This window comes from Phodopus roborovskii, unplaced genomic scaffold, assembly GCF_943737965.1.
Source record: "Phodopus roborovskii unplaced genomic scaffold, PHOROB, whole genome shotgun sequence".
NCBI classification, from domain to species: Eukaryota; Metazoa; Chordata; class Mammalia; order Rodentia; family Cricetidae; genus Phodopus; species Phodopus roborovskii.
Window position 1 is genome coordinate 9,867,445 of NW_026126434.1, and position 27,006 is coordinate 9,894,450.

General features: G+C 51.0%; 1 protein-coding gene across 1 annotated transcript in view; it reads right to left on the bottom strand.

Moving 5' to 3' along the window:
• Window positions 1–897: 897 nt before the first annotated feature.
• The window catches only part of Tspan15 (tetraspanin 15), a 35,547-nt gene continuing 9,438 nt past the window's right edge, over window positions 898–27,006 (bottom strand). Inside the window, exons 2-8 of the mRNA XM_051186771.1 lie at window positions 15,077–15,262; window positions 13,841–13,915; window positions 8,395–8,490; window positions 6,050–6,166; window positions 3,252–3,299; window positions 2,129–2,245; window positions 898–1,674 (exon numbers count right to left, since the gene is read on the bottom strand). Of these exons, the coding sequence (XP_051042728.1) occupies window positions 1,525–1,674; window positions 2,129–2,245; window positions 3,252–3,299; window positions 6,050–6,166; window positions 8,395–8,490; window positions 13,841–13,915; window positions 15,077–15,262 (789 nt within the window). The 3' untranslated portion in view covers window positions 898–1,524. The remainder of the gene's footprint in view (window positions 1,675–2,128; window positions 2,246–3,251; window positions 3,300–6,049; window positions 6,167–8,394; window positions 8,491–13,840; window positions 13,916–15,076; window positions 15,263–27,006) is intronic.

Consider the following 27,006-nt stretch of genomic DNA (forward strand, 5'->3'; position numbering starts at 1 on the left):
GCCTCCAGACCCAGCATTCCATAAACGGTGTGGTGGTGGCGGGGTGGCGGTTTGACGTTTAATGTCATCCTTGGCTACACAGTGAGTTTGAGGCCAGCCTGGACTGCATGACACTCTATCTCAACATCCAAAGGGGGATGGGCAGAAGCCTCCATAGTGAGTATGGGAGCAGCAGTGCACACTGAGGAGTCTATAGACAGACCCAATTCAAGCAGAGGTGCTACATAAGTGGTCCTGTGCCTTGGGCCTCAGCAAGTTACTTAACCACTCTGCCTGTTTCCCTATCAACAAAACCGAGATAACAGGAAGGACTACAAACAGCTGTGAGCATTAGAGGTGTTACCGTTTATGCTAGGTGTTTAGGCCTGGCCTCAAGTGGCCTCTGTGATGTGTTTGTTCTTATGGCACTTTTAAAAGTCCCACCTCTGCCCTTCCCCATACCATTGAGATTCTTGTTTTATTCCTAATGACCTGTGTACTAGGAACCTCACAGAAAACCTAGAACCCGGGTGGGCGGTTGGGGAGGTAATACACGCCTGGGTTGACTCTTCCTGCAAGGCCTGCTGTTTCCAGCAGGGGGCGATTGGCACCAAGCTTTGTGAATATACAATGTGCAGATTCCTAACCAGGTTTTTCTATAACTGGAGTAGACTTGTGGGCCCCGCTCTCCTTCCTTACCCCTGGGTTCAGACACTTCTCCATATGACCATTTTTCCACCTTTCTATCTTACCATTCAGCCTCAGTTTCTCCCAGTGTGTGAAATACTAGTGCTGGCCATGCTGCCTCTGTGGCCTCAGTGGCCCAAACTATATCCATCATCACTCTAGGGCAGCTCTCCTTCAACCCCTGCACCAACAAGAGACTTTCAAATAACACAAATGAAAGATGACCCCCCCCCAAAAAAAATCACATCTTTATTGTTTGATTAATGAATTGACTGGGAAGGATGAGTGGATGGGGGAGGGGATAGTGCTGGTGGCTAGTTTGAGTAGCCAGAACCTCTTGTTAATTGTGTATAAAACATGTATGTTATAAAAACCACGTAGAAAATGGGTGGGCAATGCAGGAGCCTTCCTGAGGGCTCAAGGCACCTGGAAATTGGAGACATGGCCCAAGCACACATCTGGAGCAGTGTTACCAGGGCTGAACCCAGCACTTCCTGCCCCATGGAACAAACACATTCTCTTCTCTCCTCAAAATTCACTGCAAACTGCTCTTGAAGGGGCATGATGACCACTGGCCAAGGCACTTCGAGAAGTAAACTGAGCCCATACTAAGCCCTGAGCTTCCTTCTCTGGGGCCCAGAACCACAGCTGGGCCATCCCTGTTCCCTGGGATTTCCCAGGGCTCAACCTTCCCCTGGGAGGAGCGGCCACTGGACACTGTACACAGGCACATACACCCTGGGCTTTGGTCAGTGCCACGAGCGGGCAGAGGAGCTGGAGCTGGTCCTGTCTGGCTTGTGTAGACCGGGAGGTGCTGTGCGGCAGAGTCCTGCTGAGGCTGCTGTGCCAGACCAGGTCCTAATTGGGATAACACAGACAGCACCCAGTGCTCGCTGTGTCCTCGCTGGACTTGGCACCAGGTCCCAGCAATCCATCCGTGACAGAGTGCTCCAAGATAATGTCTTCCACTCGGGTGATGTACAGTAGTGTCAGCAACACACCAAAGAACTGAGGACAGAGAGGGCAGTTGAAAGCCTGCTGACACATGGCCATCCCTTCCTGACAGCTCCCTCATGACACTGGGTGGCTGGGGAAATTGAGACACGCCAGCATCCACTGCCCAGGCAGCCTAAGGCTGGACTCTTCTATCCCTCCAGGAACAGAGACTTCCCGTGCCTAACTAGCAAAGACCCCTTTTCTGGGTCTTATGCCTCCACCCCAGCTCTCCCCAGGGGACCTTGGGGATGTCTCCTTCTGAAGCCTCAGTTTCCACCTCTGTGTAAGTTGGCATGGTAAAAAAATGCAATCTCACCAATGGACTGAAGTCAGAGCCAGTGCAGAGTGAGCAACCGAGGCTACTCTATTTGCCTCTCCTTCCAGGATCCAGCCCTTTCAGGGGCCCTAAACCTCTGCCTTCATCACCCACCCAACCTAGCTTCATCTGTACCCACAGACTACCCACCTGAGGAAGCAGGATGCCCAGTAAGAGACCTGCCATAATAGTGTAGTTGTCCATGAACCATATCAACACGGCGTTGGTGCAGCCCCGCACATGAATGACATTCCGTGCACTCAGGCGCTGTGCAGGAGGAGGGTGTCAGCTTGAGAAGGTGGCCCTGGGCTTTCTAATACTGCTCCTGGGACAGCACTGTGGGACACTATGATAGCACTTTGCTGACCAGAACTGCTAGGGACTGGGGGATGGCAAAGAGTGCCCACATGCCTCTCAGATGCCACCCAGCACTACACACTATTACTAGAGCCAAAACCAACTCCAGGTATATGTGGAAAAACAAAGAAACAAATGAACAAACCTCATAACTACAAGGTTTTAATGTACACACGTAGCTTCTAGAATTACTATGTTAGATTTTTCCACAAGTGAAACATCCCTCACCATGAAACGTTGCTTCATGCCCAAAATTATTAAAAACAACATCATTTGGGGGGTGTGGCTGCTGGCAGGCTACTCATGTTCCAGTGGATGGCCCCAGCTCTCACGTATATGGGCAGAACTTATTCGACCCAGTGGGTTATTAAAAAAAAAAAAAAAAAAAAAAAGCCTGACTGGGCATGGTGGTACATGCTACATGCCTTTAGTCCTAGTACTCATTCAGAAGGCAGAAGCAGGAGAATCACCTTGAGTTTAAGACCAAATATATATATGAAGTTCCACATCAGCTGGGGCTACTTAGAGAGACCCACCACCTCAGCATGACCCCAGCTCCCTGAGGAGCTGTCCAGAAAGCTGATGCAGGGGGACACCCAGGAAGGATTTGTTCTTCTCCTGGGTCAGGTAGGCAGCACAAGTGTCACCTGACAACAGACTGCAGGGCTGGACAGGCAGCACGTGAAGGGCCCTGGGAGGGAGTGACGCCTCACACAGATAACCCTGCCTGTAGTATGCACTCAGCAAACCTAGTCAGGTGGCCTCCCCTGACTCCCTGGGCCCTTCTGTGACTGAAAGCTAAGAAGAGTTGGGAAACCTGAGCAGCCAGCAGCCCTCCAAGAGAAACCCTCCACCGGCTGGGGAGTGGGACAAGAGGAACACCGTATCCGGGGACAAGAAGTTTCCAAGCCATTACCTCCTTGTCGATCGTTTTGTAGCCGCACATGGTGTTGACGACATCTGTCTGAAATGGAAACATATCACAAGCCATGACTCTACAGGCTGCCATGTGAAGGACACACCTTTTACAGATGGGGAGCCGAGGGGCGGGTGTACAGTCTGGTTTGGCTGGAGCTGAGATTTCCTGCTTCCAGCAGCAGGGTCCAGCCCGATTCTTAGCTACCTCCTCCAAGAAATGTCCAGTGGGGAAACAAGGGCAGGCCCCACCGGGGTTCTTGTGGGAGATCATCCCTCCACCAATAGCAATCTAAGTTCTTATCTGGGAGCACCACCTAGGCACACCCCGCTGTCCATCTGTACTTCTCAGTCTTGAGCCAAGCTGTTCCCACTTTACTGGCTCTCAGAAAGGAACTGCTCAAACAACAACAGGCCCTCTGCAGCTGTGGTTTACCAGAGGGCAAGGCTGGGCCACTGGCCACCCTTCCCTGCCCTTTCAACTCGGGCTTCACCACCAGGGAGCCACAGAGGTCCCTCTGAAAACAGAGCCACTCTCCAGGGCTCCTTGTTGACTGATTACACATGGGAACCCTATGGCTGGACTCTCACTCCCATCAAATTCTTTCCCAAGTGACACTTCCCATCATTGCCTTGCCCTGTTTGGTTACATCTCCAGCCATAAGGAGAGAGGCAGAGTCCTAGGTCCAACCTGGATCCAGCTTGGGTCCGTGAGGCTTCTGCCAGGCCAGAGAGCCACTGACACCAGTGACAAGGGGGACCAGCATCAGAGTAGCCAACATGGCCTGTGGCATCAGCATAAGAGGATGAGGAGGAGGCAGCACTTGGTAGATACGGGGTGTGGTTCCCCCAGCCAATTCTGGAAAGTCAGGGAATGTGACCTGTGAACCTGCCCCATGTGCTATGTGTTACATATGAGATACCATGAGTTAGATGCTGGGTGACACTGCTTACATCCCCAGTTCCAGATGTCATCAGGTCATTCTAAGTGACAGGGCTTGGCGTGTGCATAAAATAACCTTTCTCATGCCCTCAGACGCACAGTGCTCAGCGGTCACATGGCCCTGACTCCCATGGCAAGGGTCAGCCATTCACTCATTGAACAAACGTTAATTGGCATTTGTTGTGTACCAGTTGACAAAATGAAGCCCCCACCTCAGCACTGATAGCCTAGTGATAAAGAGATGGACACAACTAGGAAATGATGTAGCTAAGAGACGGAGGTGGGAAGAGAGACCTCACTGGGCAGCCAGAGGCGAAACTGCATGATGTCTAGTGGACACGGTAGTGTGAGGGCCTGGCTCCCTTGCTCCAGCAGCATGGGTCAGCTTGGAAGGATCGATCGTATGTATAGATATAGCCGAGACTCTCACCCAACCAGAGCCAAATCTCCAGCACTGCTGACAGCACAGTAGCCTGCCCCTCCTCCCCTCCCCGCCAGTGGAGGATCTGTCAGAACCTCTTACTACACCTCCTATTTGCTACCGGAACCTCAGGGCTGACTTCTGTCACTCGTGAGGACATCAGTCCCAGCCTGTGGTCTTCAGGGTACCTCCTTAGACCTCCCCTGCTCCCTGCTGATCTCAGTCTGCTCTGGCCTCACGGGCCACTTCCCACCCTAGGACCTCTGTCTGCACTTGACACTCTCTCAGCCAGGAAAGCCCCTCTTCCAAACCCTTGGTTAACTTACTCCTTCAGGGTTTTCCTCATAGTCCACCTTCGCTGTATCTAAAGCTGTGACCTCCCTGGCTGTTTCTTAGTGTCCCCTTCTAACATCTGACACTTATTTTGTCAGTTTTCCTCACTGTGTCATTCCCATTTGGGCAGAGGCTTCTACGTGTGCCCGCAGTTCCTCCAGAGCCTAGCAACATGCCTGGCACACAGTATACCTTCAATCAAGGATTGTTGAATGAATAAACAAATGAAGGAAGACACATTGGGCTTCCACAATTCATCTTGGACACCCAGGGTGCACCCATGGGTGGTGAAGTTCAGGGTTACCGTTTGCAGTTCTCTGCAAACCCTGGGACCCTTCCACAGCACTCACCTGACTCCCCTAAAACAGCAGCTGGGGTTTCCAAAGTTCCTTAGCCCTGCCTTTCACAGGGCAAGTTTATTTGGCACAGTTACAGACTTTGGATGCAGCCCCGCCCACAGCACTCCATTTCCATGGTTACAGGCTGGCCTGGTAGGCACAGCTGTTGAAACCATCAACAGGAGACTTTGCAGGGGGGGGGGGGCGGTAATTGTCAGGCTGGCTTTTTTTTTTTCCCCTCTGCTCCAGTCCAGAATCTGGTGACATACTTGTCACACATCAGCACTGATGGAGCATCCCAGATGACTGGGGAACTGACAGCTGAGAGGCTCCTGCTGGGGAAAAGTGGAGGCTGGCATTTACATCACCACATCCTTTCTGGCCTCAGTTCTGATGCTGGTACTTACCACGTCTGCACTGTACTCTGCCTACAGCCAACGGGGTGGAGCAGGCTGCCCCTGCGGAGTGCCTGGCCCTCTGTTAGCCTGACACAGGTGCATTCCATCCGAGCCCTGACAGCCTTGGGCAAGTCTTGTAAAGTGGGTAAAGCTGCTATAAGACCGAGTGAATACAAAGGCCTGGGCCAGGCCATGCACATGCTCACTAACACCCAGGAAGCTGCTCTCCCTGCTCCCCTTTGCCAGAACCCCTGGGCTAAGGAAAGCAGGAGTGCTGGCCGCCACTCCCACCGCCTGCAGAATGAGAGCAGTGTGAGCAGGCGTGTGAGCAGGCGGGTGATCCCACGCCCAGCACCATGCGGTTACCGTGTTCTTGATGCAGCAGGTGTAGGGCACGCCACAGGCCAGGGGTCCGGGGGCGTGGCAGTCGTGGTACTGATTTTTGCTCCAGTCTCTGTAGTCTTCCCCACCACAGCACTTGAACTGAGGAGGACAGCACAAAGATCTGCAGTCATTACCAAGGCCGGGGTCAGATGGCAGAAAGCACTTCTGAGAGAGGACGATGATGAGGTGTGAGGGGTGGGGGGTGGGGTGGGAGTGCCAGGGCCTCATGAAGCCATACTGTGTTAGGACAGAGCTGTCAAGAGTGGCATGGCCATCCAAAAAGGGATGAGCTCTCCACCCTGGAGAGGCATGCAAGGGAAGGCTGACTAGACACTGGAAAGGGAGTCTGTCCCTGCAACTAGTCTCCATCCCTCTGCCATCCTTAAGCCCCTGAGGTAGAGGATGGCTGGAGAAGACAGTCTCAGAGGCCAGGTCCTGTGGAAGCCCTGCTCCATCCTGACCTTGGAAACCTAAATAAACTATCACAGGCTCTCCCTCAGCCTTCCCCATCCCACCTCTCCTTTCTGTACCAGGACCAGCTTGGTGGAATGGGGAGGGCAGGGGGAGGGCACAGCAGAGGACAGTTGTGCAGTGGGACTAGCTGAATGGCTTCCTCCTGGGCTCGGCAGACAAAGTAAAATCACTCAGGAGACAGCCGTACTGGCTAAATGATGACAGCCACAGCCAAGCACGCAGGCATGCCTGGAATCCCAGCAGGAGGAATGGTACAAGTTTGAAGCCAACCTGGACTATGTGAGTTCTAGGCTACAGTATAATATAAGACTCTCTCAAAAACCAAGAACTAACAAACTACACTGAAACCACCTGGGGGGAGGGGTAACCAGGAAGGGGTGCTGTACACCTAGGCTCAGGAAAGTAGGGGGAGGGGTGGCTTTGTGTTGGGAGGACAGGAAAGGCTGCTCGAAGGAGAGGACATGTCATCTGAAACATGAACAAGGAAAAGGCAGTCAACATGTATGTGCAATGGCCCTGAGCAGAAGCAAGGCTGTGAGCAGGGGAATGACGTTCAGGGGACAGAAGCCAAATGTGGAAAGACCCATTAGCTGAGCAAACAGGAGTCTGGGGCTGTGCTCCTGGAGTAGGAGGCTGAAGGACACAGTGGTAAGAGCACAGGTAGACACCATCAGGCACCCTTGTCAAGTCTCCACAGCGCCCTGTCGGCCACCGGGCCTTCCTTGGGACACATGGCTGCTTATATGCAGTGTTGTCCAAGGGGCATTGTTCTGCTGCTGAACAGACACACATTCAAATCCTCACATCACCCCTCCAGGTGTGTGACCATGGGCAAGGGGATCAGCCTCTCTGGGCCTCGGATGCCTGTCTGCTAAAAAGAGCAGTGCCAGCTCTGTGTGGTGAGCTGGACTGTAAGAGAGGCTCTGCATGAAGCATTCTGCACATGGCCCAGTGAGCATTAGTCACCTCCCACCCCCACCCAAGGAGAAATTAAATCTCTGAGCCAGCTAAGGGCTCGTTCCAACAAAAGCATCTACCAGGAGAATGACTCGGCTCTCCCAGCCTGGGCTGGCAGGCACTGATGGCAGGAAACAATCTCCCAGGAGCTGCACCTGTTTCTCCTACAGAGACGCACAGAACCAAAGGCCCCGGGTGTGGTGAGGTTGGCCTCCACTGAAGGTTCACACAGGGGACCAGCAACACCCAACCGCCCAGTTCAGGGGAGCCTGTGGTCCTCCAGCATCACTATCCCCATCCAGTGAATGAGGGTGACCCCACTGCACTGGCTCTGCTCTAAGCATGTCAGAAGAAACTGAAGGCGTGCCGGCCTCAGTGAGGGGAGAGAACAGAACTGACCCCATGGCACACAAGAAACCCAGGCCTCAGGCCAAAGAGGGAGGCAGGCAAGACCCAGGAAAGGGTGGCCCTGTTTCAGCTGTGACTATTGTACCCACATGCTGGGCTGGGCCTCTGGAAGAGGGACAGAGTCCCAAGAGGATACACAGTCATCATCACATTCGAAGATGCAGAAGAGTAATGTGCGGGGTCTTGTCCTGTGTCCAACCTGGAAGCTGGGATTAGAAGAGTTTTCTCCCCGCCTCCAGAAGGCTGGACGGGGGGAAGGTCAGCCAATCATGAGAGGAGATCCCTGTCACCCAGGGGTGGGTCCTGGGGCCCTGCAAAGTGGCCAGAGTGATATCTGGCCTTGTGAGTTGTTTCCCACTCTGAAGGGTCATCCAGAGCCCAGCCACTTGCAGTGGGAATGAACAGGTCATGGCCTTCACCCCACTCTGTGGAACAGAGGCTTGGATCTGGGGCAAAGGCCTCCTCTGACCCCATGCTTCCCGTGTCACCTTCTTCTGGACAAAGTCCATGATGTTCTTGAAGTCCAGGTCATCGTAGTAGTTCTCAATTCCTCTCCGGATGTTGTCATTCAGAAAGTCAATGGTCTGTGCACAAGGAAAAATCACCAAGGAAAAGCAGCATACATCAGAGGTTAGGTCCACATTATTCTAGAAGTCCAGGTTAGCACAGTGTGCACAACAGTTCCCCTCACTCCCCACCCTGAACACCTGAGACTGCCCAGCCCACAGATATCTCCCAGGTTTCCAAGGACCAGGCCCTCAGAGTCTGACCTGCCAGGCTCCTGCTCTGAAGCAGTGTGCTGGGGCTGGGCCTCAACTCTCCTGATTGCTGGCATGTATTCCCTTCCCTGCCCAGAAACAGGCCCAAGCTGGAATCTTCCTCTGGTCCTCCAGCCCCTTCATCACACTCTTCTCACCCAACCTCCTGCTTTACGAAGAGGGAAGTGGAGATCCCAGGGCAAGCGGACTATGGGGTGGGAGAAAGGAGAGATAGAGCACAGACTGCCGTGGTCACTGAGCAGGTTGGTCAGGACTGGAACCCAGGTCCCCTGCCCCCTATGTGGGCCTCTTTTCATCACAGTCTCCTCCCAGTTTGGGCACAGTCACTCTCCACCCGGAAGAGACTGGAATGCCACCCTCTCCCAGTCACGCTGGGCTCTCGGGATCAACAGCCGGTTGTTGTGCTGAGATCCCTGGAATACAAAGGCTCCACAGCAGGCACAGCTGGGGTGGGAGAGTGGGCAGCCCAGCCACAGGCTTGTGACAATTGGAGCTTTGAGAGCAGAGGCAGGGTACCAACAGAGCCTGGGGACAAAAGGGCATTCTTGGCTCTGGTACAGGACAGCGGAGCCAGACAATTCCCGGGGGAGGCGCCATGAGGTACACTGGGATGGCAGAGGCAGCTTCCAGGCCCTGTTAGGGCTTAGTTTCCCATCCGTGAACCAAGTCGGGACCTTCCATATCTAAGCTAAGAGGAGCCATCAAGTCTCATGGTTTAAGGACATAGTCCTTGCTGGCACTTCTTCTATGTCCAAGCCTCCTTCCCTCATCCACAAAATAGGGAGGCAAATACTTCTGGGGGTGCCAGGAGTTTGACCCCCTACAAGTGTTCAAGGATGCTTGGCACATGCTAGGTCCCAGTAACACAGAAGTCTCTGCATATGGGAAAAAGATCTCTTAGGGTGCCACTTCATACAGTCACAGAGGAAACTCAGTCCCCGGGGGTGGGGGGTGGGGGGTGGGGGTGCTTAAGGCCCACTGCTTGCCCAAAGGACCTCCCACCAGAGCAGGAGCCCTAATACCAGCATCCTGGAGATTATATGAGACACTCACAGCCCTGAGATCAGTATGCCTTATCTAAGGTCCCCCAGCAGACCAAGATGCCAGACCACCAGCCCAACATACTCCATGTTACAAGGTAAAAAGCCCAGGCTCAGGTGTAGCTGCCTCTTCCCAAGATGCGCACTACTGAATGAACTGAGGACCTCCCCTCCCCCACACTTCTGATGATGACCAGCAGCAGCGGCATGGACCCCAAGAGGAAAAAGAAGCCATAGGCTTCTACATGAGGCTCTGAGGTCACCAGCCCCTCGTGGGTCTGGACCCCAGGGTAGGGGCTGAATGGACCATCTGCCTGTCAGCCACACTGCATAGGCAGAACAAGGACTAACCAAATCTTAGCCTGACTTCCCATCTAACCTTGCCTGCCTGCTCCTCTGGGGGATGTGGTGACAGGCCAGCTGGCTGGGGTGGGGTGGGGAAACAGGACACCAGGGTGAGGTCTGTCTGCCACCCAAGAGGGGCAAGGGAATGAGCTCACAGCCCTGAGTGACACATTGCACAGCTCCATTGGTTGAGGTGAGTGACACCAGGGTTAGGGACTTGCCTAGGCTGTGAGAGTGGAAATGTGATGTGAACAGCTTCTTTCTACTCTCCAGGCACTGGGGTTACAGAGCTGACTCACCATGGCCTCTCCCTTCCTACCTCAGCCATTCTAGATCTCCATGGAGTCCCTTCCCTCAGGGCAAGCCATGGGGTAGATGAGGGCAGGAGGCACAGTAGTCAGGGTAGGCTGGTAGCCTGTGGGGTTTTCTTTCTCCCTTCCCCCCCCCACCTCCCTCTGTCTCTCTCTCATGCATTCTCCCTCCCCTGATAAGTCTTGCTAGATTCTTGGCCCCACCAAGACAGACCAGCAGACCAGAAAACCCATACAGCCCTATGAGAGCCATCTTTCCATCTAGGAAGCTGCGGTACCCTGTTAGGAAGAAAGCTCTAAGGGAACCTCCCTGAACAGATGCAGGAGCAGATAGTCCTGGCCAGTTCGATGAGATAGCTCTTGGAGTTGTTTTGGCTGCTGTAAACCTTCGCTGCTCCTGGAATTGTGTGTGTGCTGTGTCATTCCAGAGGATTCTATGGCAAACCCACAAGAAAATGCTGAAGAATCTCTCCAGACAGGCTTCCCCACCTGCTTATGAGCAGTCATGCCTACACAGTGGTCTCCATAATGACCCGAAGGGACAGTTTGGAGAACTGAACATGGGGTTGATGGAATTACACAATATATTATCAGGGTGATCCTGTAGGGATGGGCACTGGGAGAGGCACTAAGAGCTAGAGTTGCCTTCTCCCAAACGTCTCTTCTGCATCATCTAGAATTGCTTTGGCATGGTTTGTTGTTTTGTTTTGTTTTGTTTTGGGGACAGAGTCTTTGTAGCCTTGGCTGTTCTGGAACTCATTATGTAAACCAAGCTGGCCTTGAACTCACAGAGATCCACCTGCCTCTGTCTCTTGAGTGCTAGGATTAGTTATACGCTACCACACCTGGCCTTTGGCATGTAGCTGAGGTTAGCCTCAAAATTACCAAGTAGTTTAAGGATAGCCCTGATCTCCCTTAACTGTGTAAATACATATTTCATGAACCATAGAGCCCAGAGAGTGTGGTGATAACTGGAAAGTTGTTCCTGACCCAGGCCTTGGCTTCCTGAGCTGTGAGGACTGAAGGTCCCAAGAGCCTCCCGTGGTAGTGGCCTTCACTCAGATCAGTTCCCTCACTTAGAAGAAGAAAGTGAAGTTATGGCCGTGGCTGACCTACAAAATACTGAGAAATGACAAGCCTGAGAGCCTTGGAGAGCCATGCTGGAACCGGGACTAGCTCACTTGGAAGGGACAGGTTTAATTAAAGCCATGAATGGTACTGACCATGAGATGGCCCTGGGACTCAGCCAGGAAATGCTAACCTACACCCCTGCAAGACCACTGGCCAATGGACAGGCATGCTGACCACACAGAAAAACATACCTATATACAACTGGAATAAATACCTCTCTCTACTCAGGGTTGCTGGGGAATGAACCAGTACTAGCTCAAAATAGATGGTCTGAAAAGCAGAAAGGAAAAACAAAAATAACTAAAGGGGCCTGAGGCGTGGTGGCACAAATCTGTGACCCTGGCACCTGGGAGATGCAGGCAGTAGGCTCAAGGTCATCCTTGCTGTATATACACACACACACACATCTTTCTGTTCTTGAAAGGGCTTTTTAACCCCTCTGGGCATTGATGACTCCATCACTACAGTGGGAACTGGCCCTCTCCCCATAGACCCTTGGAACTCGCCGCTTAGAAAGCAGACCTTGAGGTCCTAGGTAGGTTACACTTGCTTAGGGTTGGGTCCCACTGTTCATGCTAATGCAGAATAGAGTAGGGATCAGACACAATGCTCTCTGAGTGCTTGGGACAGTAGCTGGTGACTTGGAATCACCTTCTGATAAGTGCTTGATTCAGCAAAAGCCTTGAGGCACAGTCTTACTGTTTTGAGACAGGGTCTTTCTACATAGCCATGGCCATCCTGGAACTGGCTAGACCATGTAGACCAGGCTGACCTTGAACTCACAGAGATCTGCCCACCTCTGCTTCCTGCTGAGACATAGTCTTAACGGTGCCTGGAAGGCCAGGGACCAAGCCCTATCTATAACCCCAAATGAGGAAGAAGGCAAAGGAGGAAGATAACAGGAGAGAAGCCAGAGTGTGGTGTGCAGCTCAGTTGCAGCATACTTGCCTAGCATGTGCAGGGCTCTGGGTTCCATCCCAACATCCCAAGGAAAAAGAGAGTACCCTGAGTCAGAAGACGGCTGCACACCATCACTAACGGGATCTTGGACATGAGATGCTGAGGAGGGTCTCATTCTTGCCCTCCCTGCTCATCACATTCAGTCTTCTACTCCATCTTCACCTTAAACTCTGGCAGTAACTGCTTAGGACCAGAGAAGTCACGAGACACGACCAAGGTCCCCGCGGCCAATATAAGACACCTGTGTGTGGAGGCACTGAGGACCCAGAGCTGTGAGGCTTGTTCAGGTGTATGAGGTCCTAATTCTTCAGACAGTGCTGGGCCTTGGGTATCAGGCATCACTCACTCAGCCTGTCCCTTCCCTCAATCCTATATGTAGTACAATGGCCCCAAACACATACCAAATCCCACTATGTCAGACCTGGGGACATTTGCCTCCACTTCCATCTGAGCCACCACCCTTTTCCTCCGGATGACTGTCACAGCCTCCCATGTCACCCTTGTTGTCCTTTAGTTACAGTTATAGGAATGAAATATGGAGGGGGGTGAGTGGTGAGTGGGGTCCCAAGGTAAGGGACCACGTGGGAGAGCATAGCAGGTTCCATAGCAGGTGAGGGTGACCGAGGTGGGAGGGAATAACACGCCGGGCAGATAGAGCTTGAATGAGGAGTTTATTTAGAAAGGGGAGTGAGGGAGAAGGGAACAGACATAGAGGCACTGGGAGCAGAAGAGGAGAGAGGGGGAGAGAGAGGGGAGAGAAGAGCGGGGTAGCTGGTGGCCAACTGAAAGCAGGAGGGGGGGCACAAAAGAGAAAGCGAAAGAGAGCATAAGTAGGCAGGGGTCTGACTTATGAAGGGGTCCTTTACACCTGCCTGCAGACTAGTACTCATGGAACCCTGGGCTGACCAGAGTACTGCCTAAGTGCATTCTGCCAGGTGACAGGGGCAGGCCAGCGTAACGCCTTACTTTCCTATTCCCTGTCCCCCACTTGGTAGCTAGAGCAAGATGGGAGTCAGGTTATGTCCTTCCCTGCACACAGCTGTCTAACAGCTCACTGCCTTTCAAAGTCACGTAGGACACCTAACCCATAGCCTCTGAGGATGTACATATTCCCCAAGCCAGCCTTCTAACTTCGCCTTCCATCCTTCTCCCTACGCCTTACCCCACCGGGCAAGCAGACTCCAATGCACCCTGTGCCAGCCTGCCCAGGGGCTCCTCCCCAGCCCTTTTCCATCATACAGGGCTGCATGGCTGGGCTGTCCCAGGTCCCCCACTGTCATTTAGTTACTTCAACGAAACCATCAATCTGCCCTGCCCACAGAAGCAGCCTGGATAAGGCCCAGGCTGATGATGAACCCACAGGCATACCTGGTTCCGGAAGATTAAAGCCACTATGCCACCAATAAGCTCCATTATGAGGCAGATCCCCAGGATATACATGAACTGGAAGACAAGATTCAGAGATTCATCTGGGGAAATCAAGAAAAGGCTCAAAGGACTCCTCACCTATGCTAAGATCAAGCACAATAAGATGGTAGTCCTCCCTGACTGGGCCTTGCTGCCCCTCCTAGAGAACACAGGACTGTGCTTAAAAAGGCTTGAATCTAGAGAGTATCTAGATACTCTTCATGTTTTTCCTGGGATCTTCAGTGCAGTCTAGATTAACAGGAGGCTCCTCCCCAAACTAGGGTGGATTTTCTCCCTCTAACACAGCCAGAGGGACAAAGCCTGGCAGGACTTCCAGCCCTTGAGCCTCTATTGCCCACCAAACAGCTCAGAAGTGGCTTCCTACTCAACCAAGTATAGAAGGGGTGCCTTAAGTTTGGAGGGCACACACTCCATCCCCTCATCCAAGAAAAGATATTGACCAAATTGACTCTAGCAACTTCCAGCCTTGGGCAGTACCAAGACCCTGCTGTCTGTGGCTGTAAAGCAACCCCATTAGAGGGAGGGACATGGGGGTAGTGAGGTAAAGACACGTAGACATCAGAGGATATGGGCCTTCACACCCAGTGTTCCCAGAATTGAGGTGTCATCCCTCAGCTATAGACAGGGGTTGTGTTGACTACAACACTCAACATGATGGGCATGTGATACGAGCCAGGCACTCCAGTGTACTGGGACTTTGGCCAAAGTGTCCAAGAAAGATGCCCTGAGCTCAAAAGCAATAAAGGTTCTGTGCCTGAAGATGGTAGGCAGGAGCAGTTCTGCTGGAGGAGGCAAACGAACTGCCTAGCCTTGCCTGGTGGTGAAGTGGGGATCCTTGGCCCCCATAGGCTTGCTGGCTGCATGAGCTGATGATTTATCACCCCAGCCCCCAGCTTTGCTTGCTCTCAGCTGACTGTCATTTCAACAGCAAGAGTAGAGACCATAGCATCTCTGTAACAGCAGTATCCAAGTCAGATGTACATATATGCTGATGTGAGGTAGCTGGGCGGAGCTGGGCCACTGTGTTATAGTGGTTGATTCAGGAAATGTTCTGGAGCAGCTGGATTGTGTGAAACACAGAAGGAACAGAGCATTCCAGAACAGACAGGCTCTTCAGCTGTCTTGGAGACACCAAGAACCACTCCCTCCATCCTAGGGCTGGGAGAAATCACTTACCGACTGGAGAAGGCACAGGTTGTCCCGGAGGGAAGCCAGCACCCCGATGAAGGACACAATGAACATGACTACACCCAGGAGGATGAGGATGATGGCAGGGGCCAGGAAGGCGCTTTCCAGGGTTTTGTATTTCTGCCGCTCAACCTCTGCATAGATCCCCACTGACAGGACCAGGCCCCCAATTAACTGCACAAAAAAAAAAAAAAAATGGAAGGTGAGGGGTTGTGGAGGTGTAATAGTTCAGTTGGAGCATCCTTGCCTAGCATGAGAGAGGCCCTTCCTAGGTTTGACCCACTACAAAGCTTAAAGCTTAAACCAGGAGTAGTGGTGCACACCTATCATCCCTGCATTTAGAAAAGTGAGGTCAGGAAGGGCAGAAATTCCAAGTCATCCACACAGGAAGTTTGGGCACAACTTGCTACATGAGACTCTGTCTCCAAAGGAGGGTGGGGCAGGGACGAGGAAGATGTCAGGCAACTACTTGACTTTATTCAAAGGATCTCTCTGGAACTGTGATTCCAGCCATAAGACACGGGCTGCCCAGGGTACTGCACACGAGGGCCAATGCTGTGGGCTCAGCTATGTTTCCCTACAAATCAGTGCTTCAGAATATGACTATATTTGGAGTTGGGACCTTGGAAGTAGTAATTAAGTTAAAATGAAATCATTAAGGTGACTCTAGTCCAATATGAGTGCTGTCCTTGTAAGAATAAGTTGATTACAGGCTGGGAGGTAGGTAGTAGCTTAGTTGGTAAAGTGCTTGCCTAGAATGCAGAGGCCCTAGGTTCAATTCCCATCACCACATAAACCGGCTGGTGGTTTGACACTTGAAAGGTGAAGGCAAGAGAATTGAGGTTTAAGGACATTTCTGGCCACATGCAAGTTTGAGGCCAGTCTGGCATACATAAGACCATGTCTGAAGAGGAAGGAGAAGGCACAGAAATGCACAGAAGGAAGGCCTTTTGAAGGAAGATGGCCATCTGCAAGCCAAGGAGATGGCTTGGAAGAAAAGAACTCTGTCAACACTTGATCTTAGGCTTCAACCCATCGAACTATGAGGAAAGAAATATCTGTGGTAGTGTGTAACGGCCCCTGAAGACAAGACAAACACCAACTGTAGCAGACAGTGCTGATGGACCAGGGAAATGCTACTTCCTACAGCGTCAGAAAAAGTGGATTGTCTCAGCTCTGGGACAGACATGGGCCAGGAGTCTACATTCTCATCTGAATAATGGGTATGGACACACACCTGTCCTGCTCACCCCACAACCTTTGGAAAGGTTTTAGTGAGACAATAAAAATGAACATTCTAGCAACATGGGGGCACAGGGTCACTGTCATTTGTACTCAATAGGCAAGCCACTCCAGGGACACTCCCCAGCTGCTCAAGGAGCAAACACTTCACTCAGGCCCATAAATAAGGAATTTCCCTTGAGAATGACCATCGAGAAGGATGAGTGTCAGAACAGCAGAAATTTCTAGGGGATTTAAGTGTGATAGCCCTTATTGGCATTTTACCACAGACAGACAGACAGACAGACACACACACACACACACTAGTTCCCTACAAGAAAGTGGCATCCACAGGAATAAATTATACCCTTGATAGAGAAAGAGTAACTATAGGCTATCTAGTGAGAGGTGCTCTAAAAGCAGAGCATGGCCTGAGCAAGACTGACCTCAGCTCACATGGCTCCCCGAGACATACAGTGGGGAAATATTAAAAAGCCAATTCTTATGTTAGGGTTAGTTGCACACCCTTAATCCCAGCCCTCGGGGGGAGGGGGGGTGGGGGCAGAAGCAGGTGGATCTGTGAGTTCAAGGCCAGCCTGGTCTATAGAACTAGTTCCAGGGCAGCCAAGGCTACACAAACGCTGTCATGAATCCCCCCAACCCCCTAACCCCCCAGCCCCCCAACCCCACAAAAAAAAAAAAGAGTTTGAAGTGGTTGGTGATGTAACTCAGCAGTTGAGCACCTGCCTAAAAATCCAGGTCCCTTCTGAAAGACTCCATACCCAAGGGCTGCTCACTGCATCCTAGCCCTGGATGGGTCAGCCTTGAGATGCCTGCACCTTGGTGCTTTGGATGCTGTCTTAGTCACTGCTCTATTGCTGTGAGGAGACACAAAATCCATAAAAGAAAGCATTTAACTGGGAGCTTGCTTACAGTTTCAGAGGATGAGTCCATGGCCATCATGGTGGGGAGCATGGCGGTAGGCAGGCAACTGAAGAGCAAACATTCAAACCACCACAGATGACGACATTCCTCAGAGCACAGGAGTTGTCAGAGCCAGTGTATGGAGGGAATCAAATATTCAGGGACCCAGAGTTTTTCAGTGCAGGAAGGGTGGGGCCTTATCATGTCCCTTGGTGAAAAGTTTGATTCTCACCCTGACACTGACCCATACAGCTTATCCACTTCAATGTTTTCAGAATTGACTCCATATGCTCTTGAAAGTTGTAGGGCTCCTGCTGTTAAAAGTTCCTCTTCCTGACAGGATGGATGTGCTCTGGGCCCTGGTATCTCCCTTCCCTCTGCTCACTGCCCTCCTGACCAATCCCAGCCCCCACCCAGGCCTGTCCCCACCCCTCCTTCCTGCCTGAGCCTCTACTCTGCCTTTAAATCCATCTCTTAAATCCCAGAGCTTTGGGACAACTTCAGACAGAGCCAACCTCAGCCCACTGCAGGACAATGGGTGGATTCTTTAATTTTTACAAGCTCTCCAGAGCCCTGGGACCACTCCAGGACAGTCTTGCAGTCAGTAAATCAAACTTCTGTTGGTCTGATCACATCTGTCCCCCGACAGATGCCATTACCATTTCTTTGCTAGGTTAGCTGATAGCAACCGCTGCAGCCCACCAAAGCCTAGGCAATGCTCCCACAGCAGATGCAAAAGCCCAGGCCTTCAGGCTCCCTCACCACGCACCAAGCCATCAGACCCAAGTGTCCTGGTCATTCAAAAATGATGATCGTGTCACCCTTCACACTGTCCCTACCCTGGCACAGGCTGACCCAGGCTCCTCCAGCAGGTGTTCAGAGCAGTGATGTTGATGACATGAATCTTAAAAATGAAACTTAAAAATTTCCAAATGATATTTACCTCTCTGATGACATCAGTTTATCCATCTGGGCATAAAGTTATCAGTCAATGCCAGCATGCAATCCGGTCTGCTCTTTCGCTAATTATAGCCCTGCCCCAGGCAGGCAGCCACCCCAGCCCCAGTGCAGGAAGCAAATGGCCCATTTGTTAAACTGGACAGCTTCAGTTAAACAAGCATAAGGGCAGAGGCACAGGCCATGCCCACTTGGGGACATGGTGGGAAAAGAACATAAGGCAGGCAATTTGAGTGCCAGGCCCCAGATTGTGGGACCAGGCTGCATCTTCGCCCTTCTGTGGAGGAGCCCTGTTGTCCAGCATGAACTGGGTGTCTTCAGAATGGACCTGGAGCTCAGCTTTCTCATGGACAGAGACAGGCCCAGCTGCACGAAGCTGCTGAGAAACAAGCCATCCAGTGTGACATCGCAGCACCTGTGTGTCCTCAGTATGTAGCTGGTTGGTGCCCAGCTCACCCCCAACTGGAACAGCTTTCCACTTAGATGAGCTGATGAGGTCCATTTCAAACTCTGAGGCACATAACAGGCTCCTGCTGTGCTCCAGGCACTCTGTTAGGCACCACAAGGCCACCAGGAATCAAAATCAGATAAGGAGCAAGTCTAGGGGAGGAGAGGGAAACAGCCTGTCCTGTGGATGGATTCAGAAGTCTTTGACTTGGGCTGCAGAGAGAAGTCAAGTGTTTGTTTTTTCCAACCAAGTATCCCTTAAAGGCCCAAGGATTGCTCCCCAGGGTGGGGGCTGCTAGAAGCTGGTGGGGCCTGAAGGAGGTGGGCCAATCAGAAGTCCTCATTCAGCTCACTGGGGTGCGCCCTTGAAGGGAACAATTGACCTCCTAGCCCCTTTCTCTTCCTCTTTGCCACTGCCCTGGCCACAAGGTGCATGGTTTTTCTCCACCGTATGCTTGCCCCATGGTGAACTGCCTCATCATAGATCCCAAAGGAACTGAGCCAATAGATCATGGCCTGGGACTCCTGAAACAGCAAACCCAAATGGACCTTTCTTCTTCACAAGTTGATTAACTTGTTAGAGGACCACAGCACCGACTAATACTGCCTCTCGATGGAGTAGTCTCCCAGGCTTACAAATGGAGGTGGTTTAGTCTTGGAGACTATCACTCATGGAGTACAGCATGTCTCCCCAGGCTTCTATCCCAGGCTCTCTTCCATATAGAGCAGGAGTAGTTAGAGAAAGGAGACAGCGGCTGGCATTCTGGACCTGCCGTGGCCATGGAGTAGCCTCACTTTGGGCCTTGTTACTTACCTGTCAAATAGAAAAAAAAAAAAAAAAAAAAAAAAAAAAAAAAAAAAAAAGCCCACTACTGTAAACACTGCTATAAACAGCAATTTTTATTTTTATGCATACATGTGTTTTATCTACATGTGTGTCTGTATGCCACTTATGTGCCTGATGCCCAAGGAGGCCAGAAGAGGGTATCAGACCCCCTAGAACAGGAGTTAAATATGGCTGTGAGCTGCCATGCAGGCAATTGAACCTGGGTCCTCTGGAAGAGCAGCCAGTGCTCGTAACCACTGATCCATCTCTCCAGCCTCTTATTTTATTTTATTTTATTTTATTTTATTTTGAGGAAGGGTGTCATGTGGCCCAGGCTGGTCTAGTACTAACAACACAGTTGAGGATAACCTTGATCTGTTGTTACCAGTGGTTAGTGTCTAGATCATGTGTTTCTGGGTTCTTAGCATCTTAATCGAATAATTGAAATAAAGGCAAAAGCAGACTACAGAGTAGCAAGGAAATGTCATTCAAAAGCAAAGGGATAGAACTGACAGGTATGCAACCCAGTGATCGTCATGGTAGGACACCTGAGAAAAACAGTACCCCAAGGCCCTGGCTTTCTTTTGAGGGCTCCTTTCATGGGGTCCAAGAGAAGGAGTTTAGTTGCCAAGAGGAGCAGCCCAGGTAATTTTCTGTTTTGACTGACAGGCTTGGGTTTTGTATGCCTTTGCTCACTGCACACGTCCCTTACACAGCATGTATGCTCTTAATCATACGCATACCCAAATATGCGTGAGATGGTCAACAGGGGTTCTTCTAAAAGTTCACTAGGAGAACATGGTTTGACTCACTGTGAATGCACTCAAAACTCATTCAGGCCAGATCCACAGGCCACCTCCCCCTGCACCCCACCCTCACATTGCCTTATCTAGATAGTTGTGTAGAAACTCTTCTCAAAAGGAAAGTTACTGATGACTATTAGGGATGGAGAAACTTACTTCCCTGTGTGCACGTCCACACAGGTGACAGCCCAGTAACTTAGCTGGTCCCCGTGATAGCCCCTTCACTTGCCTCACTTTTGACCATCCTGCCTCCACCTTCCAAGTGCTGGAATCACAGGCATTTACAACCGCCTGGCTTGTGCACTGTCTTCATGAACGACTTATTCAACAGCGGGGGCCCTTTTCCTACCTGAGGCTTTCCTGCCCTAGAGAAAGACTTCAGGAGTCATTTTGTAGCCTTCCTTTGGTGGCCCATGGGTGGGAGCTGAGGCCTTCACAAAACAAGCAGGGTGCACATCATTTTCTGCCCTCCTTGGCAGGAAGTTGATTTCAAAGACTCCCCATGCACAGGGTGCATTCCAGGCAGTGAGGGAGCTATGCTGGGAAGTTTGTAAAACCAGTTATTCAGTCCAGACAGGGCACAGTGGAATTTCTAACAAAGAACTGCCACCGACAGACGGCTAAGTGCAGCCACAATGGGCAGGTGGGAATCAGTCATAGGACCCACCAGGATATGTTCTTCCTCAGGGAATCCAGGGAGGGTCCACGGGAGTAAGCCTGGAAGGAGGCACTCAGGGACAACATGCACTGGGAGGGATAAGTCTGAGACAAGGCACAGCATGAATAATATACTCTTGTACACTGTAAAGATCTGTCACTTGTAGTGGTTTAATAAAATGCTGATTATTCAGTAGCCAGGTGAGAAGTATAGGCAGGGCTAGCAGACTAGGAAAATTCTGGGAAGAAGAAGGCAGAGATGGGGCTGGGGATGGGGGTATCACCGGCCTGACGCAGAGAAAGCAAGATGAGAATGCCTTACTAAAGGTAACCAAGCCATGTGGCTAAACATAGATAAGAATTATGGGTTAATTTAAGTTGTAAGAGTTTGTTAGTAATAAGCCCGAGCAATGGCCCAAACTGTTTATAACTAATATAAAACTGTGGGTTTATTTGGGACTATCTGGCTGCATAACTAGGTGGGACAGAAACTTGTCTACAAGTCCCCATGCTGGACCAGCACCCTGGAGACTGATTCACATTGAACGTGAAAACCATGGAAATGGCTATGGTTGGGACAGGGGAGGACCCTCTCCAGCCCTCTGCCTGCCTCCTGGAAGGGTCCCCATGGTCCTTGAATAATGGTGGCTGCCAAGAACTACCTCCTCTCAGCCTTGGTAGCTTATTGTCAAGAGGCCAACAGAGTAGAAAGAAGGTCATACTCCCTGGGGTGTACCCTGGACATCAGGTCCTGAGGACTGAACATCCCCACTCAGGTACTGCAAGAGCATGCAGGTGCAGGACCAGAGGTGTACTGATGGGAGGATGAGCAGTGGCGAGTTCTGGGACAGGAACTTGGAGACTGTAGGGATGACAGCCTTATTGGGTGGGAGACAGACATACAGACACACCCCTGGGCCAAACCACTGCTGCTCAACCCTCTTCCTTCTCACCCAACCTATAACTACTTTCCCCTGCAACCCAGGGCACCCAGGCAGCTGGAAGCAGAAATAGTCGACATGAGTTAGGGATGTAGCCCAGTTGGCAGAATGCTTGCCTAAGCATGGTGAAGCCCTGGGTTCGATCCCCGGCCCTGCCAAGTGAAGATCTGAAGTTCAAGGCTAGCCTGGCTTCTGAAAAAACAAACAAAACCCCACACTTTTTTTTTTTTTTCCCCTCCAGCTCTGAGTCTCTTCCCCTGGGAATGCTTCTTAGTTCACTGGGTAAAAGGGATCTTCTCAAAGTCTATGAAAGAAACAATGGGAAGCCCTCTCTAGTGGCAATATGAACTGTATTCACTATGCCCTCTGATCAGTCTGCAAATACGTGCATGTCGTGACGACAGGAGCCAGCAATACCTGCTGCAATGACTCAACACAGCCTGCACATATCTCATAGCATGTCCCAAAAGTCTATACAGGAAGTTGGGTGGCTTCTCCACACACCACGGTCTTTCCACAAAAGCCACATGGAAGGTGGTCAGCTGTGCCAGCTCACAATGACCAAGCAACCACAATGCCCCAGAAGAACACTGCCACTCCAAAGTTCTGGGAATCCAGCAGGTGCTCAATAAATGTTACTTCTTTCCTGTAATCACACAGCACTACCATCATGCACACATCTCTGAACATAAGTCAGATGTCAGAAAAACAAAGCACCTTCTCATTATAGCCACTTTGTAACCTTCCCAAGGTTACTATGGGGAGAGGGAAGAATCCTGTGGGTTTGAATGGAATTCCCAGCAGTCTCAGGCTATTTGGGGAGGGTTAGAAGGTGTGGCCTTTCTGGAGGAAGTATATCACAGGAAGAGGCAAGCTTTGGGGTTTCAGAAGACTTTATGTCTTGGGATGTGAGCTCTCAGCTGCCGCTCCTACCTGTAGCCTGCTGTCTCCACTCCCCCATCATGGACTCTAACCCTCTGGGAGCATAAGCCCAACATAAGCTTACTGTAAGTTGCTTTGGACATGGTGTTTCATCACAGCAGTAGAAAAGTAACTAAGACAAATTCTATTCTACATTCCACAGCCATCAACCACCATCATCCAATATCCGTCAACCACCAGGTACTGGGAGTGAATTGGAATGGTATCACCAGGGTGACTCAATGGGTTCCCAAGTGGTCTCAATCTGCACCCCACTCTGCTCTCAATGTGACAGGCAAAGGAGCTTGCTTAACAGCCATAATGGATACAGCCAGTTAACTATTACAGCATGGGAAAGGAGCATTTGGGTGAAGGGAGGGCCTGAACTACCCTGGATAAGCATCCAAACAGGTTCCCAGGCCTTAAAATGTGTAGCTAATCAAGGATGGTGACTCAGAGCCACAGCAAAGACTTCCTGTTGATCAGAGCAGAGGGCGGAGGGCCTGAACATACATAGAAATGACCCAAGAGACTGTTTGCAGATGCTCTGTGACCCTTTGGTCAAATGAACACCAGTAGCAGTGCAGGGACTGTGGTGCTGGCTTCTGGGTTTTTCTTTTTTTTAATGTTTGAGAAACATTTTAGGCGCAATTAGATCAATTTTAATATGAAGCTGAAAATGGTGTGCTTAGGACCAAGAACATTTTTTAATACATCCTGGCATTCAGGTATAGTGGTAGCACATTCCTTTAATCACAACACTTGGGAAGCAGAGTCAGGAGGATCTCTGTGAGTTTGAGTCTAGCCTGGTCTACAAAGCAATTTCCAGGATAATCAGGACTACATAGACAAACCCTGTCTCAACAAATAACAACAAAAATACATCCTGGCATACTTGGTCATGGTATGTAAAACTTCCTCTGGAATGGACAAACATCAAAATTCCTAAATCAGGGTTGTGGTTCAAGCTACATACTATAGTATTCTTTCACCTTACGCATAAGTTTGACTAGTTTGCAATAAAACATTAAGAAGGAAAGCAAGGCCCATGCCCCATGCTGTCCAGTAAGTCCATTGCAGGTCTCTTGTCCCAGAACATACTAGCACTGGCAGGGAAGTGTCAGGGGTGTCAGCCAGGGACCGGAGGTGGGTGGCCTCTTCTGGTCTGAATTAATGGCCAAACTGAAGACTTCATCAACTGCTAATTGGAGCTAAGTACAGGCTATATCGGGAACCTCCCTATTACACACCAGGCTGGAAAACAAGACACTGAGAGCTTTAGGGGAGTGAGGAAAGGGCATCCATCCACAGAAAGGCAAAGGGGTGGGGGGTGGGGAACTGAGAGGAGATGGCCTAGCACCTTAAATCCTTCCTCTTCTGCTTTGAGAAAATTAGAACCGAAGATGCAAACACAGGGTGGGATTCTGAGTAAAGGTGGCACAATAACAAAATCCCCAGAGAATCGCCAGAAGCAGTCACTTCCATGTAACAAAATCCCCAGAGAATCGCCAGAAGCAGTAACTTCCATGTACCCAAGTCCAGCTGGTGTCCTACCATGTCCACATTGGCCAGCTGCTTATACTTATCGATTGTCTATATTTGTGTGGGGTGGGGGTGTATGTATGTAGTATTATTGCTTTGTTTTATGTTTGTTTTGGGACAGGGTCTTTCTCTCTGCAGTCCCAGGTGGCTGAGTTGGCAATCCTGCCTCCCCAGCTTCCAGAGTGCTAGGGATCCCAGGCATGAACCACCTCGATGGATGAGATTTTTCTTCTAAACGGCCCCTTACCTAACCCAGCCAACACCTAAGAAATCAAAGACTCGAGGAACTTATTTTCTTTAAAAGGAGAGAGAGATTTGTTTGATGCATATGTGCCTAAATGTATGTAGGTACACAACCGTGCAGGTGCACCCAGAAGAGAATAATGGACCCAACTGGAGCTCGTGTTACAGGCCATGGTGATCCACCCAGTGTGGATGCTGGGAACCAAACCTGGGTCCTCTAGAAGAGCAAGTGCCTTTACCCACTGAGCCATCTCTCCAGCCCCTTATTATTTTCATTTTATTATTTATTTATTTATTTATTTATTTATTTATTTATTTTTGGTTTTTCAAGATAGGGTTTCTCTGTGTAGCCCTGGCTGTCTTGGAACTCACTCTGTAGAGAGATCCGCCTGCCACCACCTCTCAGCTTTAATTACTTTCTTCAATGAACACCACACTTCATATACACAAGGAACACCACGGTGCAGCCACTAGCCTTAAGCAGACAAAGACCTATCTAGCCCAACCCCCTCCTCATTTGCAGATGGCAATCTGAGGCACAATGACCACTCCCACAAGGTCACACAGTGAATTAGCCACTGGTCAGCAGCTGTGACCCAATTCTCCCAGCTCCCAGGCCCAACTGTCGCCACTGAAGGCTACCCTTCCTCCCCAGGAACATGAGTTCTCACGCCCTGGCATATCCTCTCCAAAAAGACAAAAAATGCAAAACAAAAAAATCATTTTCAGGACAGTGAAGCTGGTTCCACTTCTGGTTCCTGTAACTCCGGGGAGCCTGCTGGGGAGCTTGACGGGAGCGACCCTGCTAGGGGCCTCTGTCCCTTGAACTCTGCCTGCTCCTTCCTTCCCCACACTGGACTGTCCTCAGTGTGCCTCCCCAGTGGAACTGCAGTTCTTGCCCCGGGGGCCACCACTCCTTTTCTAGCACCCAGCTCCTTCCAGTTGAGCCTCCAGAGGACTCCCAAACTCAAATGCCACAGAAATGTTTGATGGGTGACTGAGCAACCAAGCTGAAGGACGAGTGGCCCACCCACCAGAGCCACCTCAAAGAAAGAAGTATCCCCTGAGGAACAAAAGCCTCTACCTGCAGCAGTGCTAAGTAGTCAGGCAGCCAGCTGAGTCTCCTCTTCACAGGAAGAGGCAGGGACAAACATCAGCTCCCGAGGGGGGGGGGGGGCTGCAAATGCAAGCTTGTCTAGAAAGCAGCTGAGCTGGGAGCAGCAGGCGGAAGAGCTCTTCATTGTTAGCCACACAAAGACAATGGGGGAGGATGCAGACCTGAGAAGATGCAGGGCAGCACAGGGGATTTCCTGGCTGCAAAGGGTCAAGCTTACGAGGCAGAGGACAGAGACCCATTGGTAGAGTGCTTGCCTAGCATGCAAGATGCCCTGGGCTCAGCCAGGCTTGCCTGCCTTGCAGCCGCTCATCACAACGCCAGGCCAAGAGCAGTGGCTCCTGGTCAAAGGTCAAGTCAGAACCAAGCAGAGACGTGAGCTAGAGGTGTAGGTAGCTGGTTAGAATCACCTGTAAGCAAAGGCGTGCATACCTGTAATCTCAATACCGGGAGGCAGAGGCCCACAATGTTAAGGCTAGTCTGGGCTACAGAGGGAACTGCTACCTCAAAAATACCAAAAGAGGAAGAAAAATTAACCTGGAGAAGTTGACCCCATGCCCTGGAACCTGTAAGTGTGAATGTGGCCTTAACTGGAAGTGACAGGGCCCAGCTTGTATGCACCCCAGGTCCACTGAATCAGCAGCTCTGACGATGGCTGTGCCTGTGTGGGTCTGTGAAACCTCTAGGGGAAGAGGCCTCTAGCAAGGAGAAGGTCTTGACCTCTGACCTTGGTAAGTGACCCAGTGTGAGAAGCCAGCAGCCCACTCCACTGTACCCAGCAGACTGTCTGGATACCCACCTGCCACATTGTTTCCATGCTCACAAAGGGTCCTGGCACAGCACCAGGGCACTCAGTGAGTCAGGTGTGACTCTGACCAGCCTAGGCTGAGGACTTCCCGCTGCACCTGGAGAGCCCGAAGCACTGGTCCTCTCTTAAGGCTGGGAAGCACCAAAGGGGGTGGGGAGGATGTGACCATCCTGGAGGAAGCATGGAACACCCATTCTGGAGCCCACATGCAGCTGTCCTGGGCAGGAAGTGGACAGGCTCTAACACAGAAAAACAGACTCCCTCTGCCAAGGCTGTTTTCCTTCTACTCACAAAGCAAATATTGATTTCTCTTGCTGGTCAACACACACATGTATGTCTCTTGGTGAGAAAGTCCGGAAAAAAAGGAAACACACAAAATGGGCACTGTTTTCTTGATGAAAAAGCTCTCATCTCAGAGACAGATATAATAGATGACTGCAAACAAGTCTTCCTCCTTTTGAAACAGGGTTTCATGTAGCCCAGGCTACCTCTTGACCCACGTATGGCTCCTCCT